At 41.0% G+C, this 26,297-nt stretch overlaps 1 protein-coding gene across 1 annotated transcript; it reads left to right on the forward strand.

Moving 5' to 3' along the window:
- The first annotated feature begins 1,666 nt into the window (after positions 1 to 1,666).
- LOC124289301 (bone morphogenetic protein 6-like) lies at positions 1,667 to 26,084 on the forward strand. The gene is made up of 5 exons (XM_046725909.1): positions 1,667 to 3,066; positions 19,460 to 19,602; positions 22,121 to 22,280; positions 23,993 to 24,157; positions 24,645 to 26,084. Exons 1-5 carry the CDS (start codon positions 2,751 to 2,753, stop codon positions 25,241 to 25,243), a joined length of 1,383 nt encoding a protein of 460 aa, XP_046581865.1. The 5' UTR covers positions 1,667 to 2,750; the 3' UTR covers positions 25,244 to 26,084.
- Positions 26,085 to 26,297: the final 213 nt, after the last annotated feature.

The raw sequence follows: 26,297 nt of genomic DNA on the forward strand, positions 1-26,297 counted from the left end.
TATTTAACTCTACGGAACGTTATAGATATTAGGGCTGTAACGACGCATCGAACTATCGATGCATTGCAATTGTAGAGTCTCCGATAGCAATTAATCGATTGTAGAAACGAAAAACTATCGGTGCATCGATAGCATGTGTGAGTATCGATAGTTTAGTAATTAACTTCCGTTGATAAATGGGCAGCGCAAAATAAAGGATATTTGGGTGCAGACTTGCAGCTTCACTGAGTTTATGTTTAACCGTTTACTTGATCTGGGTTTCAAGTTTCTTGTCAGCTATTAGAAGAGGCTGAAACTACTTCAACTTGTGTTTATTTCATTTAAACTATACATTTATTTGGGAAATGATTTCAAATGAGACAAGTCAAAGAGAGAAACAAACTGTTGCAATAGTTGATCGCAATAGACGACTATCGCTATCGCAATAGTATGTTGCAGTAGACTATCGCTATGGCAATAGTTGTTTCATCCTCAATAGTCACCCAAAATAGATATATTGCCAGATCAAGAAACTCACATTTGATTTTTCACACATTACAAAATTACACAAATAGAACGCTATCATATTCCATACATAGTCAAATACTAAAGAACAGAAGAAATATATACGTATATAAAATCTTATTTTGCAGATTTCAATTACTTGATAAATATAGCTCTCACTTTACGACGCGGCAATAAGGTCGTGTTACCACACATATTCACGTTACGCTCACACTAATATAAAACGTATATATAATGATTTTTATTCTCCTTGACATGACACTGATGTAAGGATAACTGATTTATCGACCAGTCTTAAGGGGACAGGCCATTTAATATTCAGGGGTGGGCTCTATATGTAGGTGTGTAGTAGGGGCAGACCAACGCAGACTCCAGCACACAAACCGATGCCAACATGTGGCGATGTTTAACATTTCGATGTCTCATCGTGACCCGGGCCTCATCTTCCCGACGGATGCAAGACACAGAGATGCGCAATTATTTTATACCGCCAACTATGACGAATGGCTAGTGACGACCATACAATTGAGCCACATTTATCAACTGTGACACTTAAGGTCATAGGCCATATCCGTTTATCACCTTTAACCTTACAATGGTTTCCTGATAAGTATAACGTAACCTTTTGTATACAACAAATTATATTTCAAACATCCCATGTGTTATTACTGTTATATGAGACGTGGGTGAGCCTGTTTCTTCAATATATCGATGAGCGAGCCTGTTTCTTCAATATATCAATGAGCGAGCCTGTTTCGTGTCTCAAACATTTCCATTCAACTAATAGTCATATCTGACCTTTCAAACCTGTTGTAGAGTCTACGGAGACAAATATATGTTTCAAACTCACCCATATTAATAAAATCCGGATTACACTGGGAAAATTGTCTCTTGATATAATCGCAGCAGCTATTGAGGGATGTTGATCCATTTCTTAGCTATAGTATGCACTGATTGATGGAATCACCCGTTTCATTCAGCTCACGAGAACATGGATTTAATCATTGCTACTCGAACACGAACTTGTACATCGGATGTCTAAGCGCTGCATAGTGCAAACGATATAACCATTCTGATGTCTTAACACTTTAAAAGGTCACGCCACACACCTTGTGACAAGAAACTGCTCTCATCCCTTTTATAAGACGTATAAAGAGACGATTGTAGCTCGCGTAACTTACCCAGCGGATCTGTGAACACCCGCTTTTGTGGGCGCATGTATACAAAGATGTGTATCTACTCGTAGTGTTTAGACCAAGTCCACCTCGTCTGTTTCAACCTGTGTTAGTATGTACATATACCGTGTATGGAGTAGGAGTATTAATTGAAGACTTGCATTGTAAGGATATGAGTGTTTCGTTCCTCACGCAAGGAGGGGCGTAAGGGTGGGACGGTACTATCCCTAGAACGCCGAAGGACAGGCTGCGGACGTTTAGTGTTGTAACGGCTAGAAATCCCCTGTGATGATACTGGGAAAATACCCCATGGATATTCCCTTGATAAAGTGAACACGGACTCTTCATGACAAGTAGGGGAAAGAGTTGTTTGAAATCTGATCATATCGAGATTGAGGTTATAGAAGAATCGCTACAAAGTGTTTCGTTGAAGCGTGAAGACGGACCACGCAGGCGAGGCAGGCAGCCGTCGGAGCCCAGCAAGTTGAGTTGAGTAGCATTTGCCACTGGGAGTGAAACGGGACAGTAACTCACTCTCATGTCACAGCGCTACCCTAGCAGATAATACTAAGTGGGGGGATAGAGTTAGAAGTCGTGTCTTCCCTTCAAGGTCGCGCAGGAGGTTTACCAGGATTTCTACCACGCGGATATTAGAGAAGCAGGTGCGTCGACAACACGAGACAGGTGTGCTTGTGTCGGGAACAAGGCCGCATGAGTATCTGTCACCCAGCAGACGACACAATGAGAGAATATTACAGGAAAACCCAGCATCGCATCACAGTCGGGTGCCTCCCTGGGCCACAAGTATAGTGTCACGAGAGCTGTCACTCTGCCTCTTTCAATTAATCCATCCATAGTTTGTGTAGGACTAGTGCTACTAGTTGGCATTACTGTGTTCTCGTGTAATCAGCTTAGCTTAATATTATGAAGGTGCGAATAACTTAAAACTAGTGGTGTTTATACGCGGGATTATCGTCTTACGTGTCAATCAGTTTGGAAGAGGCAGACGACATCATAGCAGGTGGCTGCATTTTACTCAGTGTTCTGGCTTCAAACTTAGGACTCACAAAGATGGAGAATGTCGTCTGCGACAGACTACCTGGCGCCAGGTCGTCAACCATTGCTCGGATTTGGTGTGCGATGTTTCTGTACATAATGGTAACCCGGATTGTTGAGGTGGATGGACTTACCAAACGATCTCGTCCGACAGACGCTATAGACAGGCTGTCAAAAGTTTTTGGAATTTCTAAAATCCCAGCACGAATATTTCACCGTTCACCTCCTCAGTACATGACGGAGCTGTATAATTCCATCACAGAAACTGGAGGTCTGACAACGAAAGCCGGACCTTACAATGCAGATGTTGTGCGGAGCTTCCCTGACAAAGGTACGACCTGATTATTTTGGTATCTATGATTATTTCTAATTAATTTCTTATTAATCGTCTTTGTCCTAGAAGATATCAACACGAAGACTTTCGTAACCCGTTTACTGCAGATGACTGATTTCGTTAATAATATATACAAAAAATAACTATAGTGCATCGACAATACGTTTTAGATTTCATATGAATTTTTAACACGATTTATAGCTATTTTATCAAAACTGTTTGGGTCCTGTCTTGCCATTTGAAGGTTAAACTAAAAACAAGTGGATAATCTTTTTTAAATGATACAGTTTTAATAATGATTTGGAAATAAATTTAAATTTGTCGAGTATGAACATTTGGTGTTAAAATTTCGCGAAGTTTGTAAATAATCCCCACTCCACTGTTTGTAATGTTCCATCCTTCTGTATGAGCGGCATATTCAATTGAAGCAGTCATGTCTTAAAGCTTGTCCAGTCAACGCGCCACAATAACAAGTCACGAACCATACACATATTGCAGTGGAAGAGCGCACACCGATGTATGTGACTAGGTGCAACAGCGTTCAACACGGAGAGGAAGCTTATGACACAGACAATATGTTGCTGAAGTGAGAGTATTGTGTGTCAGGAGCTTGGGGACTTAGATACAAACAAAATTGAAATAAATGGTTATTAAATATAGACACTTTTGTGACGAGATAAATTAGCTTTGGGGAAGGCTAAGATAGTTGATTCATTGGCTGTACGTCAGGGACAAATGTGATAAAGAAAACAGACTGAACGGCAACGTGCAGACAAATAAATGTTGTTAAGACGCTAGGTTTGGCTTCAGTAGGTGGTGTGTATTGCGCTTGTCGTGGGAGAAGGCCATGGATGACTTAAGAAGACGACGCAGCTAGTGTTGACACTGTCGAAGCCGATATGTTCCTATACCATCTGACCAAGTGGGGATTGTGTAGGGTAAATACACGAGTAGAAAGTTCACCTGTTCGTCAGATCGCATGGTCGGTATTTGAGTTATATACGGCTTTTCAAACGCGACCAAAGTACCCATGCCGTTGCTCAACCCATTTATATTATGTGTTAAGATTAGATAGATATTATTCATATTTCAACAAAATGTATATCCAGTATGCGTGAATGGGAGGCAGGTTGTGACGCGTGTCGACATGGTATGTGGTCCTACAGGGAGAGATGTACTGCCCCCTAAAGTCACTGATACACCTATTCCGCTAGCATTATAACATTACTCCATACAATAGGTACTAATTTGTGTACAACCCGAACATGCTTGTAAACACTGGTCAGTGTGTCAGGGCATGTATAGATTTGATGACATTTCTTAGAAGTGTGTTGTCAACCCAGTTAAAACGTGGACAATGCACGTTGGGGTGATTGGGACTTGTTGAACGGATCGCACATTCTTGACATTCTGTAGAAAGTGAGTGTGCTACTTCGTTAAGGCTCGTTTGTTATTGACACCAGCTACACTCATGCAGCTTTATCACCTATAGTACCGCTTGACCAAAACAAACTGACATGTTCATCAGAGTATTTCGTTATCCGTGGAGAATTTTTGGTTTTCAAATCTAGTAATGAAGGATATTTTCAGAACTGGACCGTTAAAATTATTTACCAAACCTATGCATGCTCCTTGTCACAGATACTGCATTGACGCCTTGGAGCATCTGTGTCTCTGGGAAGGTGAACTACACATTGATATGTTCGTCAGAGTATTTCGTTATCCAAGTTTTCGATTGTTAAAATTTAAACTGCTCTTAAAATAAGAAAACATAACTGTAATATCTGGAAGTACTTTATGTTCTATATTATACTTAATAATTTCATTGCCAATGGATAGCAATATTAACTTTGACGTTTGTAGAAACTGGATAGGTTGGTTTTTTGTTCAATATAGCAAAATACATTACATTGTTGCAGCAAAATACATTAAAATCTATGAAGGATATTTTGTCAGAACTGGAACGCTAAAATTGTCATCCAAACCTATTTCAAACAAACACTTAAACTTTAAAGAGACATAAACCTTCACCAATGACATCAGTTTTTGTTCTGACTTCTACATGATTAAGTAGTTGTCATACATTAAAGTCAGTTGCATCTCCCTGACGTGTCTAAATGCTCATCAAAGCCTCTACCAACCTGTCATTTTGACGTTTCAATCATCAACTCTCCTGGGTGGGTAGTTAATTTCTATATGCAGTTAAATAGGACAGGCGGAGTGTTATATGGTGATTTTCAATCAAAGTGAAAGATGAAATGGATGATAGATAACTGAAAGATATTTTCATAACTATTCTGGGGGCTATTCATCTCACTATAACTGTCAACTGAAGTTTGTTGAAACGTGTTTTACAATATTATATATATATGAGATTTAAATATTTAACGAAGAAGTTTTTAGAAAGTGCTGCTTATATTTTGGCCACGGAGTCAAAGCGTCCATTGCATCACTGGAGATACACGGGTGTTATGGCATTCCAGAGTTTGAACAAAGAAACATTATGTTTTAGCATCAGTAAACACATATTAACAGAGTTATGTATGATATTATGTCACCACGCTGTCATCATCTTTCAATATGAAAGATTATAAATTAAGCATATTAGCCCTTACTTGAAGTGACGAAATTAAAATTAAATATTAAGAAAATAGGATAGCTTGGAGTGCAAATCAGAGACCATATGACTTTGAAGGCGTCAAGCAACCACATTATTCTTCTGATGTGACTGTCAAACTTTCATCTTTTCAAATTATTAGAAAAGCTATAGCCTGAAACCATTTCGATCCAAACGAAGACGTCTTAGAAGTTTGACAGCCACGACAATGACTTCTACAAGATGGGAATACAATCCCTCAAAACATCGTTGCAAAAACTGTATCAATCTGGAAAGGTGTTGTATACTAGTACTAGTATATCATTTGCATGTCCGAAGGACTTATCTTTCTATTTGATGCTCAGAACTTATCATTCACCCCTTCTGTTACCCCCTATCAACGAGAACAAAAATCGGGTACCCACAGTTTGGAAAACTTATCATTTTCGATGGCCTTCATCACAACCTTTGTTACATAAGAACGGTATTTTTTTAGGTATTCTATCACATGTAGTAACTGAACACAAATGTAAGGTTTGGGGTATGAGAGCGGATAGTATTTATTGTGTTCTGGTACTCCTTGGAACAGAAGGAACATCAGAATCTATTTCAGAACCAACATGGAATTTTAAAATCAGTTTCCGTTTACCGCTGCGCTGCACACTTAACAGAAGGAATACTCCTTTCGGAAATAGATAATTCCAAGCGGGTTCAGTAATATCTGTATCAGATCAGATAATGGGAAAACATACGAGCGATAACCTCTGTTCACAACCTGTTATTTTCATCTGTACGTTTATGTATTCTTCTGGGCCGCGAAAAAGATAATTCTTCAAATATATACATTGTCTTTTTGCATTTGGATACTTTTATTGCAAATGTTGTAGATGGTATGCACGATATATAAATGGGTTTTTTTTATTTTTACATTTTCTGACACTCCTCACTGACTCATTGTCAACATATGTCGTAAATATATGTAAGTACAACAGTTACGGCTGCTAGAACTGCATCGTTGAACGAGACCCAAGGTCTTGTGTTGTATTTTCTACCTTACTTGTGATTTCGTACTCAACACTTTGAGACCGGATGGGACTCAACTCCAAAAAGTACTAGAATCTGTACTTTACTAAGAAAGTGTAATCCCAAATATAACATGTGTTACTTTGTTGACACTGTACGTGTAATTATGGATGTCTTTTATCTGCAAAGTTGATGTCTGTCTAAAAAACAGCAAACAGTAATAGTGACGTTGACACTTGAAACCAAATTTCCGGCTGCCAACTCGACAATGCATAGTGCCCCTTTGAAACCATTTTTCATGCCAGTGCTATCTGTCCTCCTTGTGGTATATCGATAAAGAATTGGTATTCAAAGATGCGTCATGAGCTCTAATATTGGCAGTGTTTCATATATAAAGATGAACTCATTGTAAGGAGGCTATGCGAACTTATGGCAAGGATGTCTTAAAATACGTCAAATAGACTAGCCAAACTAAATAAGGAATGAGCAAAGTGACGTCAGTGTTTAATTCTCAACTTTGTACCAATGATCTCATCAGCTGTTGATAAAGGTTCTCGTATCTGTATTGAAACGTTTTGGCGAACCTTTATGATGGGCAAGGTGTAAATGCGCCTAGTTGCCCGAACACCTATTAAACTTTTAAGTCTCTTTCTATCTATCGTCGCCTTAAAATCCGTATGTCGACTCTGTCTGAGACGGCACGATGTGTCTGTTAATTGATTGTACGCCTGAACTGCAAACGAAAATATTGCTGATAGGTGGATGAAAATGTTAATTTTCATAAGTCTGTAAACGGAAGGATGTTTATCTGTAAGAAATGGATTTTGTGACCCTTGTCTTGAGCTGCTTATGTTAACGACAGAAGCTCACACGTGGATTAGGGGCGGTGGAGTAGCCAAACGGTTAAAGCGTTCGCTCGTCACGCCGAAGACCCGGGTTCAATTCCCCACATGGGTACAATGTGTGAAGCCCATTTCTGGTGTCCCCCGCCGTGATATTGCTGGAATATTGCTAAAAGCGGCGTAAAACCATACTCACTCACACATGGATTGAGTTGGGTTTAACGAAGCCTTGAACAGTATTTCAGTATGTGAAAGCATCATGTGGAAGGAAAACCATAATTGATGCAGGTCATAAATGGTTTTCACATCGGTGCAAGTCCACTAGCAGGGGGTATTGGACTGATCACGGATGAGCTGTCATGTACGTGAAGGTATGGGCAGAATGGTGGACATTTTAAAGGATGGGTTGATGAATGAACGAAATATGTATCTTTTGAAGCTAGGTTTAACTAAATGTAATGAGAACGATTGTCAGTATCAGCCGAAGCTTGTCTGAATCATCTACACGCCCCCTTCTTACTGCCCCGTTCCCGCCATCTCATTTCCCCTTTACGAGAGTGATGAACAGTGCAACAGGGTTATAATGTGTGAACACTGGAGATGGAGCTTTCGGTGACTGAATACTGTTTTACGATACAATTAGCAATATATCCTAATAAAACACGACAGCCGTTAGTATAGCAAGTCGGGGTCCGGTCAACCAGAGGATGAAGGTATGAACAACGGTCTTAAAATTAGTAAAGGTAATTCATCCCATCCCCACGACCGTTAGATACAGGAGACAATACAGGTGCTTAATGATAAAAATCTTCACATGTCTTGCATTTTAATTTCCAACCATTTTTCTACCGATGTAATGGTAAGAACAGCGGCGTAAAATGTCATTCGTTTGTTTTCCTACACGGACGTCCATCAGAATTATTTAAACAGGCAGACAAACAAGCTGGCAGTGAGTATGAAAAATACAAGCCCCGTGATTCAGATATGTACACGTGAAATGTTTCAACAAATATACGTCATCTTAAACAAACTCATTTCAGCCTCCAACCGCAACAGTACTTCTCCATATTTATTTTCTTCTGCCGAATACAACGCCAGGGCATTGATAACTTAATTGAGACCGTGTGAGTTATCTCTCCCTCCCATCTCCTCGTACTGATCGTGAAGAACGCCAGGATCAAAAGTAGTCCCGGACTGAGATTAGTCGGCAATGTTCGCCCTTTCTTCTCGACACCCGTATCCATATCAACAGGCAGGCTACCGGGACAATGGAGACACCTCGTCTGTCAGTGCAAGGGCCTTCACGCTCGCCGTGTTTAGAAACCCACGTTTTAACTCCGAGATGATAGGAGCTTCTGTACCATAAGGATGATGTATGTAGGGAGTCTAAATAACCCCGCGATCAGTAATTGCACTATATTTTAGCCTATACAGTGGTTCAGATAAGACACGTAGAACTTATACTAGTATCCGTAACTGAAGGATGACGTTTGTGTGGGGTCTAAATAACGCCGCGAGCAGTAATTGTATTGTATTTTAGCTCATACAATGGTTCTGATAAGACACATGAACTTCTCCATATTTATTTTTGATGAATGAACGACATTTGTAACTTTTGAAGCTAGGTTTAACTAAATGTTATCAGTAATAGAAGATTGATGAATACTAAACTGATTAGAAAGTTTTTAATTAAGAGTTATACAAGTTTTTAATTAAGAAATATGAAAACATTTAGCCAGGGTTTTGGGTATCCATTCAAAGATTCCAATTTCACCATAGAAAAGATGGATGACCCCAAACGAGATGGTAAATGTTACCCTGTCCTTTATTCAAGATCGTGTTATGAATCTATGCTATATGTCTCATATATTGACCGTCTAGCATTATGTTAAAGTCCATATGAAAATAACGTGCATTAGATGAAAGAAACAAACGGGTAGTACTATCTGACGCTGTTAATGCGTAGATCGATGCTCATGCTGTTGATCACTGGATCGTCTGGTCCAGAATCGATTATTTACGGACCGCCGGCATATAAGCAGGAATATTGCTGAGTGCGACGTAAAACTAAACTCACTCGTGCTGTATGGATTAGACGGAAAGAAGAATGTGTTTAAATATTTACATGAAAACAAATTCTATCAATAGGTGAATACTACTATAAACCAAGGCTAGTACTAGTACTGGTAGTGGAGACAGACTGAGAAATGTGCTATACCTGGGATGCTACTGGGGGAAATATTGTCCAGCATTGCTGTATATTTTGTAGAGAAAGCCTTGAATCACATTTGACTTCTATATGATGTGGCGTTTGGTACGACTGTATAATGTAACAACAAGTTGGCCATGCTCCTTGTTTAGCGCTCCGAAAATGTCGGTCAGGTTGTGGCTGCAAAACTGCTGATACAGCACTTTATCAAGCGTGGTATTTTGGGTAGCTTTTATCAGGGTTGCGTGACTCCTGTCAGAGAGGAGGCAGAGGTTATCATCACATAGTGTCACAAGGAAACGGTTTAGCGTCTAAGCTAACCCAGAACATGTACTGATTTGCCAGACTACCGCTTTGCGTCAGTGACCTTCACCTTCACACCTCCTGTGTCCCCTTACTCAATATGTGAAGTAGCGAGTGAGTGAGTGAGTATAGCTGTAGGCCGCTTTTAGCAATATTCCAGCAATATCACATCGGGGAACGCCAGAAATGGGCTTCACGCATTGTACCCATGTGGAGAATCGAACCCGGGTCATCGTCGTGACGAGCGAACGCTTTAACCACAAGACTACCCCAATGCGTCAATACGGGAAATAACATTTACATGTTGTAAAACTGTACATAGATCATTGTCTTTCTACCAACGTTCGGCAGTTACTAAAAGCACTGAAGTTCATGCGGCGACGCTTACACACTAACAGTTTCACATCAGTAGGTTAACTGGAAATTATCTTAAATAATTGAATTTTTATTCTAATATTAATGTACTCGTCTAAATGATATGCCGTCAGCTCTTTTTGCTTGTATCTCATATGAAACATTCACGAGACCGTAATTTTAAATTGAATTAATTGATTTAAATTGAATTATTTGAATGGTTATACATTTAACTGATTCAGTCACTTACACGAAGGAAACCATTGAATTTCTGGAGCAACTGTATCTTGGTGTTTTAACAATCTGGTCATCCAGTATGTCCAGCGAATAATTATTCTTAGTGTCAATATGTTTTGAGAAATATTTGTTCAGTATTACCTTCATCATCTCTTCCTCTGCATCTTTCTACCCCAACACCCCAAAAAATGAATGTCATATTGCATTGGGAGATTTATTACTGGACATACCCGTGAAGATCCGGGTTAGAATTGATCTTCAGCAACCCATGCTTGTCGTAAGAGGCGACTAACGGGATCGGGTGGTCAGGCTCGCTGACTTGGCTGACACATGTCATCGTTTCCCAGTTGCGTAGATCGATGCTCATGCTGTTGATCAGTGGCTTGACAGGTCCAGACTCGATTATTCACAGAACACCACCATATAGCTGGAATATTGCTGAGTGCGGCGTTAAACAACAAACCAACCAAGCCTACTGGACAATTCCTGATTACATCCCTTCTGGACTGTTGCAGCAGGTGCTTGTCGCCTGTCTGAGGCCTATTCTACACAGAATCCGTGATTAGTCGATCCGATCAGTCTCGCTTCAGTTCTTCCTATGAATATTTCACCACCCGTAACAAGCATTTTAAGGAAATGTCTCTTTTATTCATTAACCGTAGGCTCACAAACCGTGATTGTTTCTCTTGTCTTACGCCATTTCCACTGTTGCTGTAAAGGGTTTTTTATAATGTATAACTCACATTGCTGATGTCAGAACACCTGCCTACACGTGAGGCTCTGTAAGAACGCTTCATCGTATAAGGATTATGTGAACGTTAAATATGGCTGAGCATCGTTCTGAAGGGCAAGACAAGGACAATTGTACCGTGATGAAGAACTACTACTACTACTACTACTACTACTACTACTACTACTACTACTACTACTGCAACTACTACTACCCGCCATATAGCTGGAATATTGCTGAGTGCGGCGTAAAACCAACACACTACTGCTACTGCTGCTGCCACTACTACTACTACTACTACTACCACTACTAGTAGTAGTAGTAATAGTAGTAGTAGTAATAGTAGCGGTAGTAGTAGTAGTGTTGCTGCTGCTACTGCTTAAAACACTACATGTAATATGGAGTTTAGGCTAAGAATTAAATACACGCTTTAAAGACGAATTTTGAAATCTAAAATACCCTGAAGATGAAATACAAACTCAAGCTAAGGTTGTATTGTGAACGTCGTGTGTCCAGTTATTCGCCCAGTAATCTACAAGCACTGCCACCCTCAGTCTGTTTGTGTTCAGTATGGACTATTCGCCCAGTAATCTACAAGCACTACCAACCCCCGTCTGTTTGTGTCCAGTGTAGACTATTCGCCCAGTAATCTACAAGCACCGCCACCCCTATAGCTAGTCTGTTTGTGTCCAGTGTAGACTATTCACCCAGTAATCTACAAGCACTGCCACCCCAGTCTATTTGTGTTCAGTATGGACTATTCGCCCAGTAATCTACAAGCACTGCCAACCCTATAGCTAGTCTGTTTGTGTTCAGTGTAGACTATGCACCCAGTAATCTACAAGCACTGCCACCCCACTCTGTGTTCAGTATGGACTATTCGCCCAGTAATCTACAAGCACTGCCAACCCCAGTCTGTTTGTGTCCAGTGTAGACTATTCGCCCAGTAATCTACAAGCACTGCCAACCCTATAGCTAGTCTGTTTGTGTCCAGTGTAGACTATTCACCCAGTAATCTACAAGCACTGCCACCCCACTCTGTTTGTGTTCAGTATGGACTATTCGCCCAGTAATCTACAAGCACTGCCAACCCCAGTCTGTTTGTGTCCAGTGTAGACTATTCGCCCAGTAATCTACAAGCACTGCCAACCCTATAGCTAGTCTGTTTGTGTCCAGTGTAGACTATTCACCCAGTAATCTACAAGCACTGCCACCCCACTCTGTTTGTGTTCAGTATGGACTATTCGCCCAGTAATCTACAAGCACTGCCAGCCCAGTCTGTTTGTGTCCAGTGTAGACCCTACAAGCACTGCCACCCCACTCTGTTTGTGTTCAGTATGGACTATTCGCCCAGTATTCTACAAGCACTGCCAACCCCAGTCTGTTTGTGTCCAGTGTAGACTATTCGCCCAGTAATCTACAAGCACTGCCAACCCCACTCTGTTTGTGTTCAGTATGGACTATTCGCCCAGCATTCTACAAGCACTGCCAACCCCAGTCTGTTTGTGTCCAGTGTAGACTATTCACCCAGTAATCTACAAGCACTGCCACCCCACTCTGTTTGTGTTCAGTATGGACTATTCGCCCAGTAATCTACAAGCACTGCCAACCCCAGTCTGTTTGTGTCCAGTGTAGACTATTCACCCAGTAATCTACAAGCACTGCCACCCCACTCTGTTTGTGTTCAGTATGGACTATTCGCCCAGTAATCTACAAGCACTGCCACCCCCAGTCTATCTGTGTCCAGTATGGACTATTCACCTAGTAATCTACAAGCACTGCCACCCCACTCTGTTTGTGTTCAGTATGGACTATTCGCCCAGTATTCTACAAGCACTGCCACCCCCAGTCTGTTTGTGTCCAGTGTAGACTATTCGCCCAGTAATCTACAAGCACTGCCACCACCAGTCTGTTTGTGTCCAGTGTAGACTATTCGCCCAGTAATCTACAAGCACCGCCACCCCTATAGCTAGTCTGTTTGTGTCCAGTGTAGACTATTCGCCCAGTAATCTACAAGCACTGCCACCCCCAGTCTATCTGTGTCCAGTATGGACTATTCGCCCAGTAATCTACAAGCACTGCCACCCCTAGTCTGTTTGTGTACCGGGAGTGTAGACAGCGTGGAGTACCGTTCTCGGCCACCTGGCCAGCGTGTAAGGCCTAGAGAGGGTCGCCCTCTGTATTGGCATCGAGTTAATCTCATGAAAACTGTTTTCACGCTTGGATCGGCCTTTGCAAACTATAAAAGCAATCGTCATTGGCGAATAACCACACACTTGCACAGCTCAGGTGTGGTACTTGAGTGTTCTATGGACGTCGTGGGTCTATGGGAATGGTGTATTGGGTATGAAGATTCAACAACTATAAGTTGTTTTCTGTCAATTGTTATGGGCTTGGGGTTATTCAATGGGGGTTAAATGTCAGTGCTGATGGCACGCACCTGAGCCGAGAGTCACTAGGGTCTATTCTGAAGACACACACCTGACCTGGGAGCCCGAGGGTAAAGAGACGGGGGGAGGCAGGCTGGGAGTTTTAGAGGTCCACGTGTGGGGACAGAGTCGGGTTCAAGTGTCCGTCGAATGCTTCAGTACACGTTTTTGCCTCAAATGGGATTATTTGGAGGTCTATTTTTTTATCAGATGGGTGTGAGAGCTCAATGCCGTGGCATCCCCTGTAGATTATAGGGTGATTTCGAATAAAATAATGTCTGATTGCGGCTTCCTTTATGATCTTCCGTAGAACTAACCCTGAAATAGAATTTACCCAAACCGTAAGAAAGGTTTCGGTCATATCTAGGTCTCCTCGCAAAAGTCTCGTCAGATAGGTGTTTTCGTGCAGGTCTCCTCGCATAGGTGTCCTCACATAGGTGTCTCAGTGCAGGTCTCTTCATATAGGTGTCTTCGTGCAGGTCTCCTCACATATGTGTCCTCAACTGTTTTCGTGCAGGTTCCTCGCATAGGTGTCTTCACATAGGTGTCTTAGTGCAGGTCTCTTCACACAGGTGTCTTACGATAGGCGTCTTCGTGCAAGTCTCCTCACATAGGTGTCCTCAGATAGGTGACCTCAGATACGTTCCACACAGCCGAACCGACTCATCAAGGTTCGTCACATCAAGGTTTTACTGTATATACTACAACATCCTTCAGATGTCGTAAAACAGTAATAGAGAGATATAGAACAGTAAGAAACAAATCTCAGTTTTATAATGAAAGGCAAATACATTCCCAATAATTCATTCTTACACTTACATTTCTCACAGGTGATCATTCACACGTCTCTCCTGATTTCAGCCAAATATAACTTTGAACTTTCTCTAATTAATCTCCATAAATATATTTGAACGTTTCACACATTGCTATAAACACATGGGACTTTATCACTGGACGGGAATCCCATTATGACAAACATGAAATGAGCGTATATTCTTCCAGCCAAAATAACCAATTTCCCTGGGTATGTATTTGAATAAAGCTTGTAAACGTACTTCATAATGAACCCTCAATGTTCAACAGTGACCTTAATTTGAAATATGAGTACAAAACTGAATCCAGCGATAGAATATGATATCAAACACAAACAGAAGCTCTGATAGTTTGTATGTTTTAGCCCAATAACGTTTGTCTGGCAACAGTTCCCATGTGTTTGTAGGGACAACAGGTGAGTGTACACAACCCATGCAATGTGAAGGTAACGTAGACTTGTAAGATGTTAACTGGTGCTATTCTCTAGGGAAATACTGCTTCAGAGCTCTTGTACTGGAACAAACGCTACACAAGAAAATCCAGATCACTGATCCTAGAGGGGACATTTCAAAAGTTCTATAAACCTTAAATGTTTAATATGTCGTTGTCAAGTATTAGTCAAACAATAGATAAGAATTACAGCTTGAAATATCTTTTAGTTGCTATTGCTTGGGTGTGAATCAACATTAGACGTCTACAAATCATAGTTTCATTTTTAGAAAAAAAAACCCATCTTCTTGGGGTTTGATATCATCCCTATGTACTTATGCCACCATGAAGTCTGAGCATGACAGCCATGCACCAACCACAATGGAAGAATTTAACTTGACAAAATTCTACTTACAAGTTTTCCTTTATATGCAAAGATGAATGAAGTCGCGCGAGGAAGCTCTTAGATTAACGTTGCAATGAATTCACGCCTGATTGGCTTCCCTGTGATCAGATACTGTCGCGTTACCTGCCAGTAACCCATTCTGAAGTCTAAGGCACGGACTAACACCGGCGTAATGAGGCATATGTAATCATAACAAGATTGCCTACTGTCGTCTTAGTTCACGAGTTTATTCTCCCGTAGTCATATAGGACTGGTCTAGCGGAACACACTGGGGACTCCCTCAATGTGTTTGATGCGGCGTTATTTAAAGAGGGGTTGTACTCCAAAGCCGAGTGCTTATTTCTAGTCCAGGTATCGACGTGTTAATCGATTGCTATATACTGAGATAGTTTATCGATGTAATTAAGACAATCGTTAACTGATTTACATAAATGGTGAAATTTGAGTTGCGGTGTTTTAGGAAGTGAATCAATATTGACTGGGACTGCAAATTAGCACTGCTATAGATCCCCCTATAACGATTTGGACCTGTTGGGACTGCTCTTGACGGCAGTGGTTTCTCCCTTTATAATGATGATGGTGGTGGTGGTGGTGATGATGATGTTGATGATGTTGACTATGATGATGTTGACGAAAATGATTATGACGACGTCGATGATTATGACGACGTCGATGATGATGATGATGTTGACTATGATGATGTTGACGAAAATGATTATGACGACGTCGATGATGATGATTAAGATGATGGTGGTGGTTATGATGATGGCGGTGAAGATGATAGTGGTTATTATTATTTTATAAGCCTTGGAAAGTCAATGCATAAAACGACAGTTTCAAGTCCAGGCACTTCTTGTTACTTTGCTACAGTTATTTACATGGGTGAAAATACAAACGGTGACAATTACAATCTTAAATGGTTCCTATCATGGTTCTGTTTATTGCTTGGTTTACTTTCTTGAACTACTGCGAAGTACATTTTTGAGGGACCATGTATGGCATTCCTGATAGCCTTTGGTTGCTTTTTGCGATTCTGCGTAGGTAATAATACAATGCATCATATATGGTCAGAGTGCAGTCGGCTTAGTTAACCGTGAATTCTGGAATACTGTCATAGCAGTGAAAAACTCGATTGGTTATACAAGACTGAACCACAGGAGTCGGCTTTCGATTCCCCACAAGACGACTTCACCATGAGGTGTTCCCCGCCCTGACTATAACGTCATAGCAGTGCATATATACACATATAAACGGTAAAAGCAATGGGGATGAAACGGCCTCAAAATATTCCAGCAATGGGCATGAATTTCATGTTTTACATGCAAAAATGTTTGAAAGTCAATCAAGGTTCCTAGAAGAAAGTTAAGGATTGCAAACGTAATCTGTGGGCACTGCCAACGCCAACATCGCGGCGGGGGACATCAGAAATGGGATTCACACATCGTACTCGTGTTGGGAATCGAACCCGGGTCTACGGCGTGATGAGTACGTTCTTTACCAAGTAACATACTGCATTGATATACTGGGCATTGGATGTTGTGATGAGAGAGTTAATCATGTACCACGTCGCAGTCAGCTGCTGTCGAGCCATGTCGACAATGACATAGATACTATTGGTTGAGAGCATGACCACCTATTCACGCCATAGGTTATAGACTGGGTCACGCATTGAAGCCTCCATGCTTATCAGCTATCTCTTACGACAAGCATAATACGATGGGTATATTCTAATGCAGGTCTTTTTATAAAGAAACGAAATATTGACACACACAAAACTCACACAAAATATAAAAAAGGTAACCTGGACATGCGTTTTGTAGTTGTAGCAAAGTAACTAGACTGTATCTCATTTTGTCTCGTAACATCCGCTACAACTCAATATGATTTTTAAATGGCGTCCAACATCACGTTTACAACGAAGACATGTTTGCTTTGGTGTTTCATAAACATAGCTATGGATGTTCTTTATTGGCCACTACTAAACATGTACACACACGCTAGCATGGCTTCTTTCATCTAACACTTCATTATGTATGGGAAATGTTTTTTCGGTACAAACTGAAGTGTGAAAATATCATGTAGTATCATATAACGTTTACAAATTTCCCTTTTAAAAAGGTAAAACGGTAAAAAGCTACTCATCCTGTTTAATAATTGACGCTATTGTTTTCGAAATGTTTTGTAGGAGAGCACGAGAGTCGTCTATCTATATGATTAAAACCTGATCAATCTTTGGGTGCGGGGTGCTTCAAAGATATATGCACCACTCAATCATGGACAGGGGTGTTCCTATTAGGCAACGATGAACCAAACGGGTTGTTTCCGTTGGACTGACTTCATTGCCCCAGAAATAATCTCCATATATGTGTACCTGTGTTAACCTTTAAGTCTTCGCGAAAGGTCGATCATTCCACACACCTAGAACCTTTATCTACCAGCTATCAGTACTATTTTTCATATTGAAACAAAAATGAAATTGCAACAGTTATAATATGCTCATTTTCATTTCAATATCTGATACATCAGTGATAAAAATGATTTCCGATGATGTTCCCCACTTTGACGTATATCATACGTTCCCGATTTTTGTTTAGGTAAACACTTGACTAGCCTTTGCATGTGTTTATGACGGGTTCCACCTGTGGGTCAGGTTACGTGGATCTGTTCGCCAACACCTATAGTCTGTCAACCCGACTTTTGGGACACCCGTTTTGTGAAATATCTTCCAAATAACACCAACTGACGTCATGCCATTAACGTATATCTGAATGATCCCCTGAATTGCGCGCTGGCCTAACCCGGAAGCTGTTACGTTTACTGCGACTACACCCCGTCTCTTGACACCAAAACAAACAGATATTTTAATGATAGTTTCTTAAGTAACTTTTTCCCCTAGTGACCAATAAAGTTTAAACTATTTTTCCTATTACGTCTAAAGGGATCATTAAGATATACGTTAATGGTTGATTAACACAGTTGGTTTATTTGGAAGATATTTCACAAAAGGGGTGTCCCAAAAGTTGGTTTTACAGACTATAGTATCATCACTGTTTCAATACTCATGCTCTGTTATCGTATCTCAAGTCAGTCACTTGATTGCCTGGTCCATGTCTTTATAGACCGCCATCATATGGCTGTAATATTGCAGTATCATTGGAATTGTACAGTCGACTCTGCTCTTACCAGTGATTCTTATAATGGTTGTGAAAAGTTTTTTGTCCCTTTATTTGTGAGTGAGTGAGTGAGTTTAGTTTTATGCCGCTTTTAGCAGTATTCCAGCAATATCACGGCGGGGGACACCAGAAATTGTACCCATGTAGGGAATCGAACCCGGGTCTTAGGCATGACGAGCGAACGCTTTAACCACTAGGCTACCCCAACACCCCTTATTTTTGAGTAGTATATGTGAGTATATTCACATAGGTATCTCATACTGCCACAGATTACCCACAGTAAAACATAAATCAAGTGTTCTTTATTTTATTTGGAGTGGTATATATGACTATAGATATACGATTGAAGTTTCTTTTGTAACACGTAAAGCTATTTACTTTCTCGGTATACATTACGAACACCTTCAACGTCTTAAAGGTCAGCATAATTTCCATTAAAATGTATGTAGTTCATATGTTCCAAGACACACGAATACGTGATGCAACGTATGACCTTGACCTAATAATAACTACAAATATCAGTCAATCTTTAACGGGAAATGCCTATGTAGTTCACGCATATTTGAACTTGAATTATTAATATTCAAGGGGCGGTGGCGTAGCCTTGTGGTTAAAGCGTTCGCTCGTCCCGCCGAAGACCCGGGTTCGATTCCCCACATGGGTACAATGTGTGAAGCCCATTTCTCGTGTCCCCCGCCGTGATATTGCTGAAATATTGCTAAAAGCGGCGTAAAACCCAACTCACTCGCTCACTCATTAATATTCATAAGGGTTATACAGGCTTGCTTTAAAGGGTATATTTGTAGACAATTAATCAGAAATTGATTTTCATTCATTTCATTTCAGACTCCGTACACCGCATGCATTTTCACTACAACGTGTCGCAGTACGGAGAAGAAGGAAGTCTTCTCGAGGCGGAGTTTCACATTTTCAAAATGAAACCGAGGCCATCCGAGGAAGCAGAGACGAAGCCTACACATCTGATTGAGGTATGGATCGTTTTAGTCATTCGGTCACACTCGGGTCTACTCGGTTCCACACAACTTACCACATTAATACAAGTTCCTAACGCGTGGTGTTCACGTTACATGACGTCACTAGAAATAGAAATATATTATAATTAAAAGAAACACGGTAACAGGAACACCTTGGGCACTAAAATTCAGTTTATAATATTGTCGCCATATTGTCATTTGACAGTAACGCGCACGGCACTAGTCCCGTTGAGAATTCCTTGCATTGTTGGAATGGATGTCCTAACTGTGTTGTCCTACGTCGAGTAAATATAGCCATGGCGGAGGGTACGCTTACACACCGCGTTATTAATCAATTGGCCAGTTGTAGATACTTAGTTCCGTTTTAGTTCACTATTCCGAAATTTATATATCCAACAAAAGTCCACTTATACATAAACGAAACACATCACTCAAACGATTATAAAATAAAAAAACCCACACAATTATGCTTTTAGTAAACATTTAAAGAATATGTTAATTTGCCAGAAAGGCAGAAAATATAAACCTCCAACTCTTATGTTCCCATAAATACCTTGTTTGCACATCAAACTGAATTATTTCACCTTTTCCACGGGCTGGCATCTCAAGAACAGAGGATATGTCGAGTCTCTCTCCATGTTAAAATATGGATTGATGATAACCTTCAGTAATGCAACGTCTCGATCAGATGATGGGAAATAGCATTCCCGATATTAAACATTATAGCGTAAAGATAAAACTACTTATAGCCTTTAAAGAGCAGCATTAATGTCATGGTTTACGTTGGCGCTATTGCATACACTGGTACTCCTTCCTGGCATACCAGATAGATGACGTCTGTAGCCTTGCACCAAGTGAGTGAGTTTGGGTTTACGTCGAGTTAACCAATATTCCAGCAATATCACGGCGGGGGACACCAGAAATGGACTTCACACATTGAACCCATGTGGGGAATCGAACCCTGGTCTTCGGCGTGACGAGCGAACGCTTCAACCATTAGGCTACCCCACCGCCCCTCGTTGCACTGATACGTAGACCAAACACGTGGCAACGAACAGGCATGCTAGCTGTCAAGTTTCCCCTTTTTCGGGTATTTTAGAAGCAACAGAAAATTACTTGTTTCAAGACATAGGAAGAAATATGTATTTTCTTAAGAAACTTTTGGACACCGGCCTGTTTTCCCCGAACACATATAGAGGGTGGTCAAACACGATGCCATTGTTTCGTCAAGTATTTTCTGCAACAAGTTTCTTTTTAAAAAGTTCTCTGCACATGGAGTTATCTGTTGTTGAATATTTATTTCTCAGACAATAGTGTCTATCAGGTTTCAAGGTCCACATTTTATTAAATTAATGAATTACGTTGCAAATATAGCATTATATTGATTTTCACAGTAGAATTGCTGGCATGAAGTATGCATGTTTATCTATAATGTAGAGTAAGTATTTTCTCAAATGTCCACACTAGAATATTTTGGTGAAAACCACCATGTACGATACATACGATTTTATGTGAACTGTGAAATTTAACCACTGGTGTTTAATATCAATATAGTAAAAAGTTTAAGAAGGTTTCATCAGAAGAGTATCACCTTAACGCTACCTATGAATCGCTATGTATAGTGGTCGGTCCCCGCTAACCTTACACTAGAGCATCAAACGTGTATATATGTTATCTGTCAATGATCACGGTAAATTGCTTATCGAAAGGTCATCAACAGACCACTTATATTTACAACGATGGTATTAGATGCTTGTGTGGTTCAGTGAACAACCGCAGTCTCCGGAGAGTTGGTTTTGAGCGTCTGTTAAAATACAATGGAAGTTGACAGTCCCCATGCCTCATTAACTCTTCGTACGAGGATGTCGCGCTGTGGGGAGTATCCCGAAATGGGTGTCGCTATAAGTATAAAACCTCAATACCAGAAAATAACCAGTCTCCATTATCTGACGGAACAGATTCCATTCGGCGTGAATGAGTAAGTTTAGTTTTACGCCGCTTTTAGCAATATTCTAGCAATATCACGGCGGGGACACTAGAAATGGGCTTCACACATTGAACCCATGTGGGGAATCGAACTCGGGTCTTCGGCGTGAGGAGCGAACGCTTTAACCACTAGGCTACCCCACCGCCAGTGAATGGTGTCTTGTTATGATTGGGCGTTATTATAGTTATGATTGTACAACCAAGGTTTAAGTTTGGCGTATTTAAGGAATTCCATGTAAGAATACGCAGGTGCTTCAATATATTTGCCCCAAAAATGCGTTTTCATGAAACAGCTTTAAAGAGACGTGTGTGTTTTTTTGGTGTTTTGAGCAAAGGATTCATCTAAAAATACATGGTCATTTGATCGCATTGTTTTCGTTTTTCGCTACCATCAGCAATGATGCAGTGTCTTGTTTCGCAAATAGTGTTGGCGGTTCGTCAGAAGTTGACAGTGAAATATGTTGTGATCGACTTTGCCATTCTAGTTAACCATAAACGCTACAAAGATATTTTTTCACTATTGCAGATGAAGATATATCAGGTTTTGAGCATGGAAGATATGTTTCACCCAAAAGGGCTGCGACTTCTAGACGCCAGACGAGTCAGTGCGCATGTGCATGGATGGCAGAAGTTCCGTGTCAAGAAGGCAGTGGAGTCTTGGTTGAATGACAGCACAAACAACTTTGGTAGGTACAAATTTAGTGCGATGTGTCAGTCCAATACATGATTGACAATCCTACCAGCGTATATTTTGATGCTGAAACAATTCATGTTGTTTATTTCCTCAAAGGGACAAAATACCCAGACCATCAGCAGTCATTGTTTTTAGTCAGGCATGTACACCCGAAAAAATTGTTAGCACTTTCACCATGTCTAATATAGTCGTATTCTGTTTTGTCTAACGAAATACGTTTATTTCATGATTTTACATGCAAAAAATGTTTGAAAGCCGCACTCAAGGTTTAATCTCTAGAAGAAAGTAAAGGATTGCACAACGTAATCTGCTGGCTTGGACTGCAACCTTAACGCCAACACAAGTATATTCCAGCTATATCGCGGCGAGGGACACCAGAAATGGGCTTCATTGTACCCTTGTAGGGAATCGAACCCGGGTCTTCGGCGTGACGAACGAACGCTTTAACCGCTAGGCTACCCCACTGCCCCCAGGAGCTAGTATTAGATAATGGAAGCCTTTTATAGGCTAAGACTGAATACACATATTGTAAAGGGAGTGGGAACTATATTAACACACTCTTGCTACAATGCAATCTGTGTTCGATGGTGTACAAGTGTTCAGCGAGGAATTGTCTGGTCACCAACTCGTTCGGCTTCCTGCATCTTATGTGATGCGAGAGGAAATGGTTATTTGAAACGACCCAGGATTTGATATTATACATGCGATTAACATGTTTATAGGTGCGTATAGCCACAGTGGTAAATATAAACCTGCGTCAGTTTGGGCTTGACGCCATATCCGACTTGGCGTGATGAACTGAAATGTGTTCAAAGCTATGGAAGTCCCTAAATAAAGACCAGAGTCCGCAATAGACTCCGGTCGGTGAGCTGACGTGTCAGGTCATGAAACATGACAACCAAGAACCAAAACTGCGTAAAAACATCTCTCAGAAATAGCTCGACTTAAGTCAGAAATTGTTAGACTATGGAACAAAAATTAGACGCCAGAGGAAGACACGTGTCTGAAACGATGAAACATTGCTCTCATGATCAATGTGCTGGTATGGTGTACCTAAAAGAACCCAAAGGATTAAAGACTAAAATTCCACAAAGATTAATTTTTTTAAAAGCCCATTGAGGTCTGAGAGAGTGATTATATCGTAATTGCATGAATTGTAATAACATACATCACAAACCTTTACCGTGAAGTTATGAAATATTTGGAATTCCGTGGAAATGTGAATACTTCTCATCCCAGAATACGAGTCAGTTTCTGCTGAGCAGGTAGTCTTTACGCCTCTTGCCAATATCCGAGCAACATCATAGTGTTGAACATGAAGTAGTGATTCACGTTGAGAATAGAGGTCCTTTTATCCTAGTGTTTTTTTCCATCATCTCTGTGTTGTGTCCTGCAATCTCCCTGCAGTGTCCATCCGTGAAGATCCGGGTTAGAATTGATCTTCAGTAACCTGTGCTTGTAAGAGGCGACTAACGGGATCGGGTGGTCAGGCTCGCTGACTTGGTTGACGCATGTCATCGTATCCCAATTGCGTAGATCGATGCTCATGCTGTTGATCACTGGATTGTCTGGTCCAGACTCGATTATTTACAAACCGCCGCCATATAGATGGAATATTACGGAGTGTGGCGTAAAACTAAACTCAGTCACTCACCCTGCAGTGCCCTATCATCTCTATGTTAAAGAACGTATTTGTAAATGCAGGTCTACTGGTAACGACGACGTCCCTTCAAGGTCACCACGTCAACGGCAGCTACATTCGCTTCGCCCAACGCAACGAGCACCACGACAGCAAGCAGCCCATCCTGGTGGTGTTTACCGAGGAACATCTTCAGCGACATCCTAACTTCATCAAGCCAGAGGACGCCGGTACGTCACGGAAGTAGGGTGTGGGGTGAACAAACACCCGGGCTGGATGTTTGATAAAGGGGGGTGAAACTGAGGGTTCACGGGGTGGGGTAGGAGGTATGCCCTCGTTAGGTGTATGGTGAGGTCAGGAAGATAGATGTGGGTTCAGGATAAAGGTATTTCTGTTTGCCATAATTATCCTGGAACTGAAAATTCACGCCTTTGAAACATTTAACGCATTTGTACCTACTTTATTGATACATGTTTATAATACAGTCAGCTCTCGTTAATCCGACTCTCATTAATCCGACATAATGTACATAACTGTTAATCATTATTGAAAAACCTCTTTTTTCCTTAACTTGGTCGTATGATGTTATAACAAAATGGACAAAGTCATTATTCATTTAATCAAAATTCTGATACATATAACCTTTACTTATTCAGTGCTAAAGTTTCTTGCATAATACTCGCATTTCTTCAACGAACGATATCTCTTTTCATTCAGAATACCTCGAGATAAAGCGGGACATCGAGGCCCGGGAGCAGGAGAAGGTGCGTCGGGAAGAACTCGCAATGAGACGAAAGGCTCTCCGGTTCCTCAACGAGGGACACCGAGCTAGGATGATGGGGATGAACCCTTCCCAGGAGGATTCCAGGATCATGGCTGCACTGAAACAAAGCCAGGCTGGAAGAGGAAGGACGAAACGAAGCACTGGTCAGTCAAGCCGGAAAGGCAATGGAAGGAAGAAAAGAACATTCGACATGATCAGTCGGTACAGGAACAGGAGGACGTGTTCAAAGCAGCAAATGTATGTTGATTTTGACGAAATTGGTTGGTCTGGGTGGATTATATCGCCCAAAGGATATAACGCCTATCATTGTACCGGCGAATGCCCCTTCCCGCTTGGACAGAGTCAAAAACCAACCAACCACGCCACCGTACAGAGTATTGTTCATGCGTTGCGAGTGGGAAAGGATGTGGGGACTCCTTGCTGTGTTCCAAACAAGCTCTATTCAATCAGTTTACTCTACTTTGACGATGATGAAAATGTTATCCTCAAGCAGTATGACGATATGGTTGCCGCTACGTGTGGTTGTCACTAGTGAGATTCACAACAGGACCTTCCTGACTACAGTGCTATACAGCGCCATGTTGGGCAAGCTGGAGTTGTCTCCCATGACGTATGACGTCACGCATTTCAAGACGACACATTTGGAACGCCGTACCGAAACATGGCGCCAAAAAGGCCAAGGGTATTCTCTCGTGAAAGACTGATTTAAGTGTTGCGGAAGGATTAGAAACAGGCACAAATTTAAGACCTTGGTTAAGTTAAAGAAGAAAGGATTTGTAGAAGGTAACTGCAGACTACCTTAGCCTCGGTCTGGTCATTGAATAACCATTTCCCAACAGCTGGTTCCAGGAATGTGTTAAATCAGCGAATGTTACAAGAAAACATTCAAACAATTGTGCCCTGACTGGTTCTGGGAAAGGATGAGAATGGTAGCATGTAACCCTGCATGGATTGAACACTCATTACTGCAATGTCTGTGCTTCTGTTACCGTTCAGAGACCATTTGCCAATTTAGGTCGGTGCGTTCGATCAAATGTTCACGGTTCCAGTAACTATTAACATACGCCTCGAACAGGTTTTGTATGTCAGCATATATATTTCTGAACATTTAATATGTTAGTAAGCTGAGGGGCACTCGGTGGTGAGATTGTGTTGACACTTCGGGGACGCAAATTCAGCTTTATAGTGCTATTTCGTTCAATGTGAAAGATTTTTGGTTGAACTCCAATCCCGAAGGTATTTAAATGCTTGTTTTTGTACATATGTACATTAATGTAAATGTGTCAAAGTTAATACACACCTGTCGGCACTGTAAATATTACCATACTCACATGAAATACACCTACATGAAGAATAAAAGTATGTAAACAGCACCCCAACGTTGTTCGGCGCCTTTTGTAAGCAGACTAAGAATGGATGTAGGGGACATTACTCTTTCTGATATATGGGAAAAGGCAGTGGTGTAGGCCTACCTATCGGGGAAGTAGCATTGTTTCCAAAGCTTCAAAACTCGTTGATTATATTTTCTCCCAATCATTGGTTGTTGCGTATCGTTACAATTATGTATAATCTATCTTAACCAGAGC

Source organism: Haliotis rubra, unplaced genomic scaffold, assembly GCF_003918875.1.
Source record: "Haliotis rubra isolate DU_JTF1 unplaced genomic scaffold, ASM391887v1 Scf44, whole genome shotgun sequence".
In the NCBI taxonomy this organism is placed as follows: Eukaryota; Metazoa; Mollusca; class Gastropoda; order Lepetellida; family Haliotidae; genus Haliotis; species Haliotis rubra.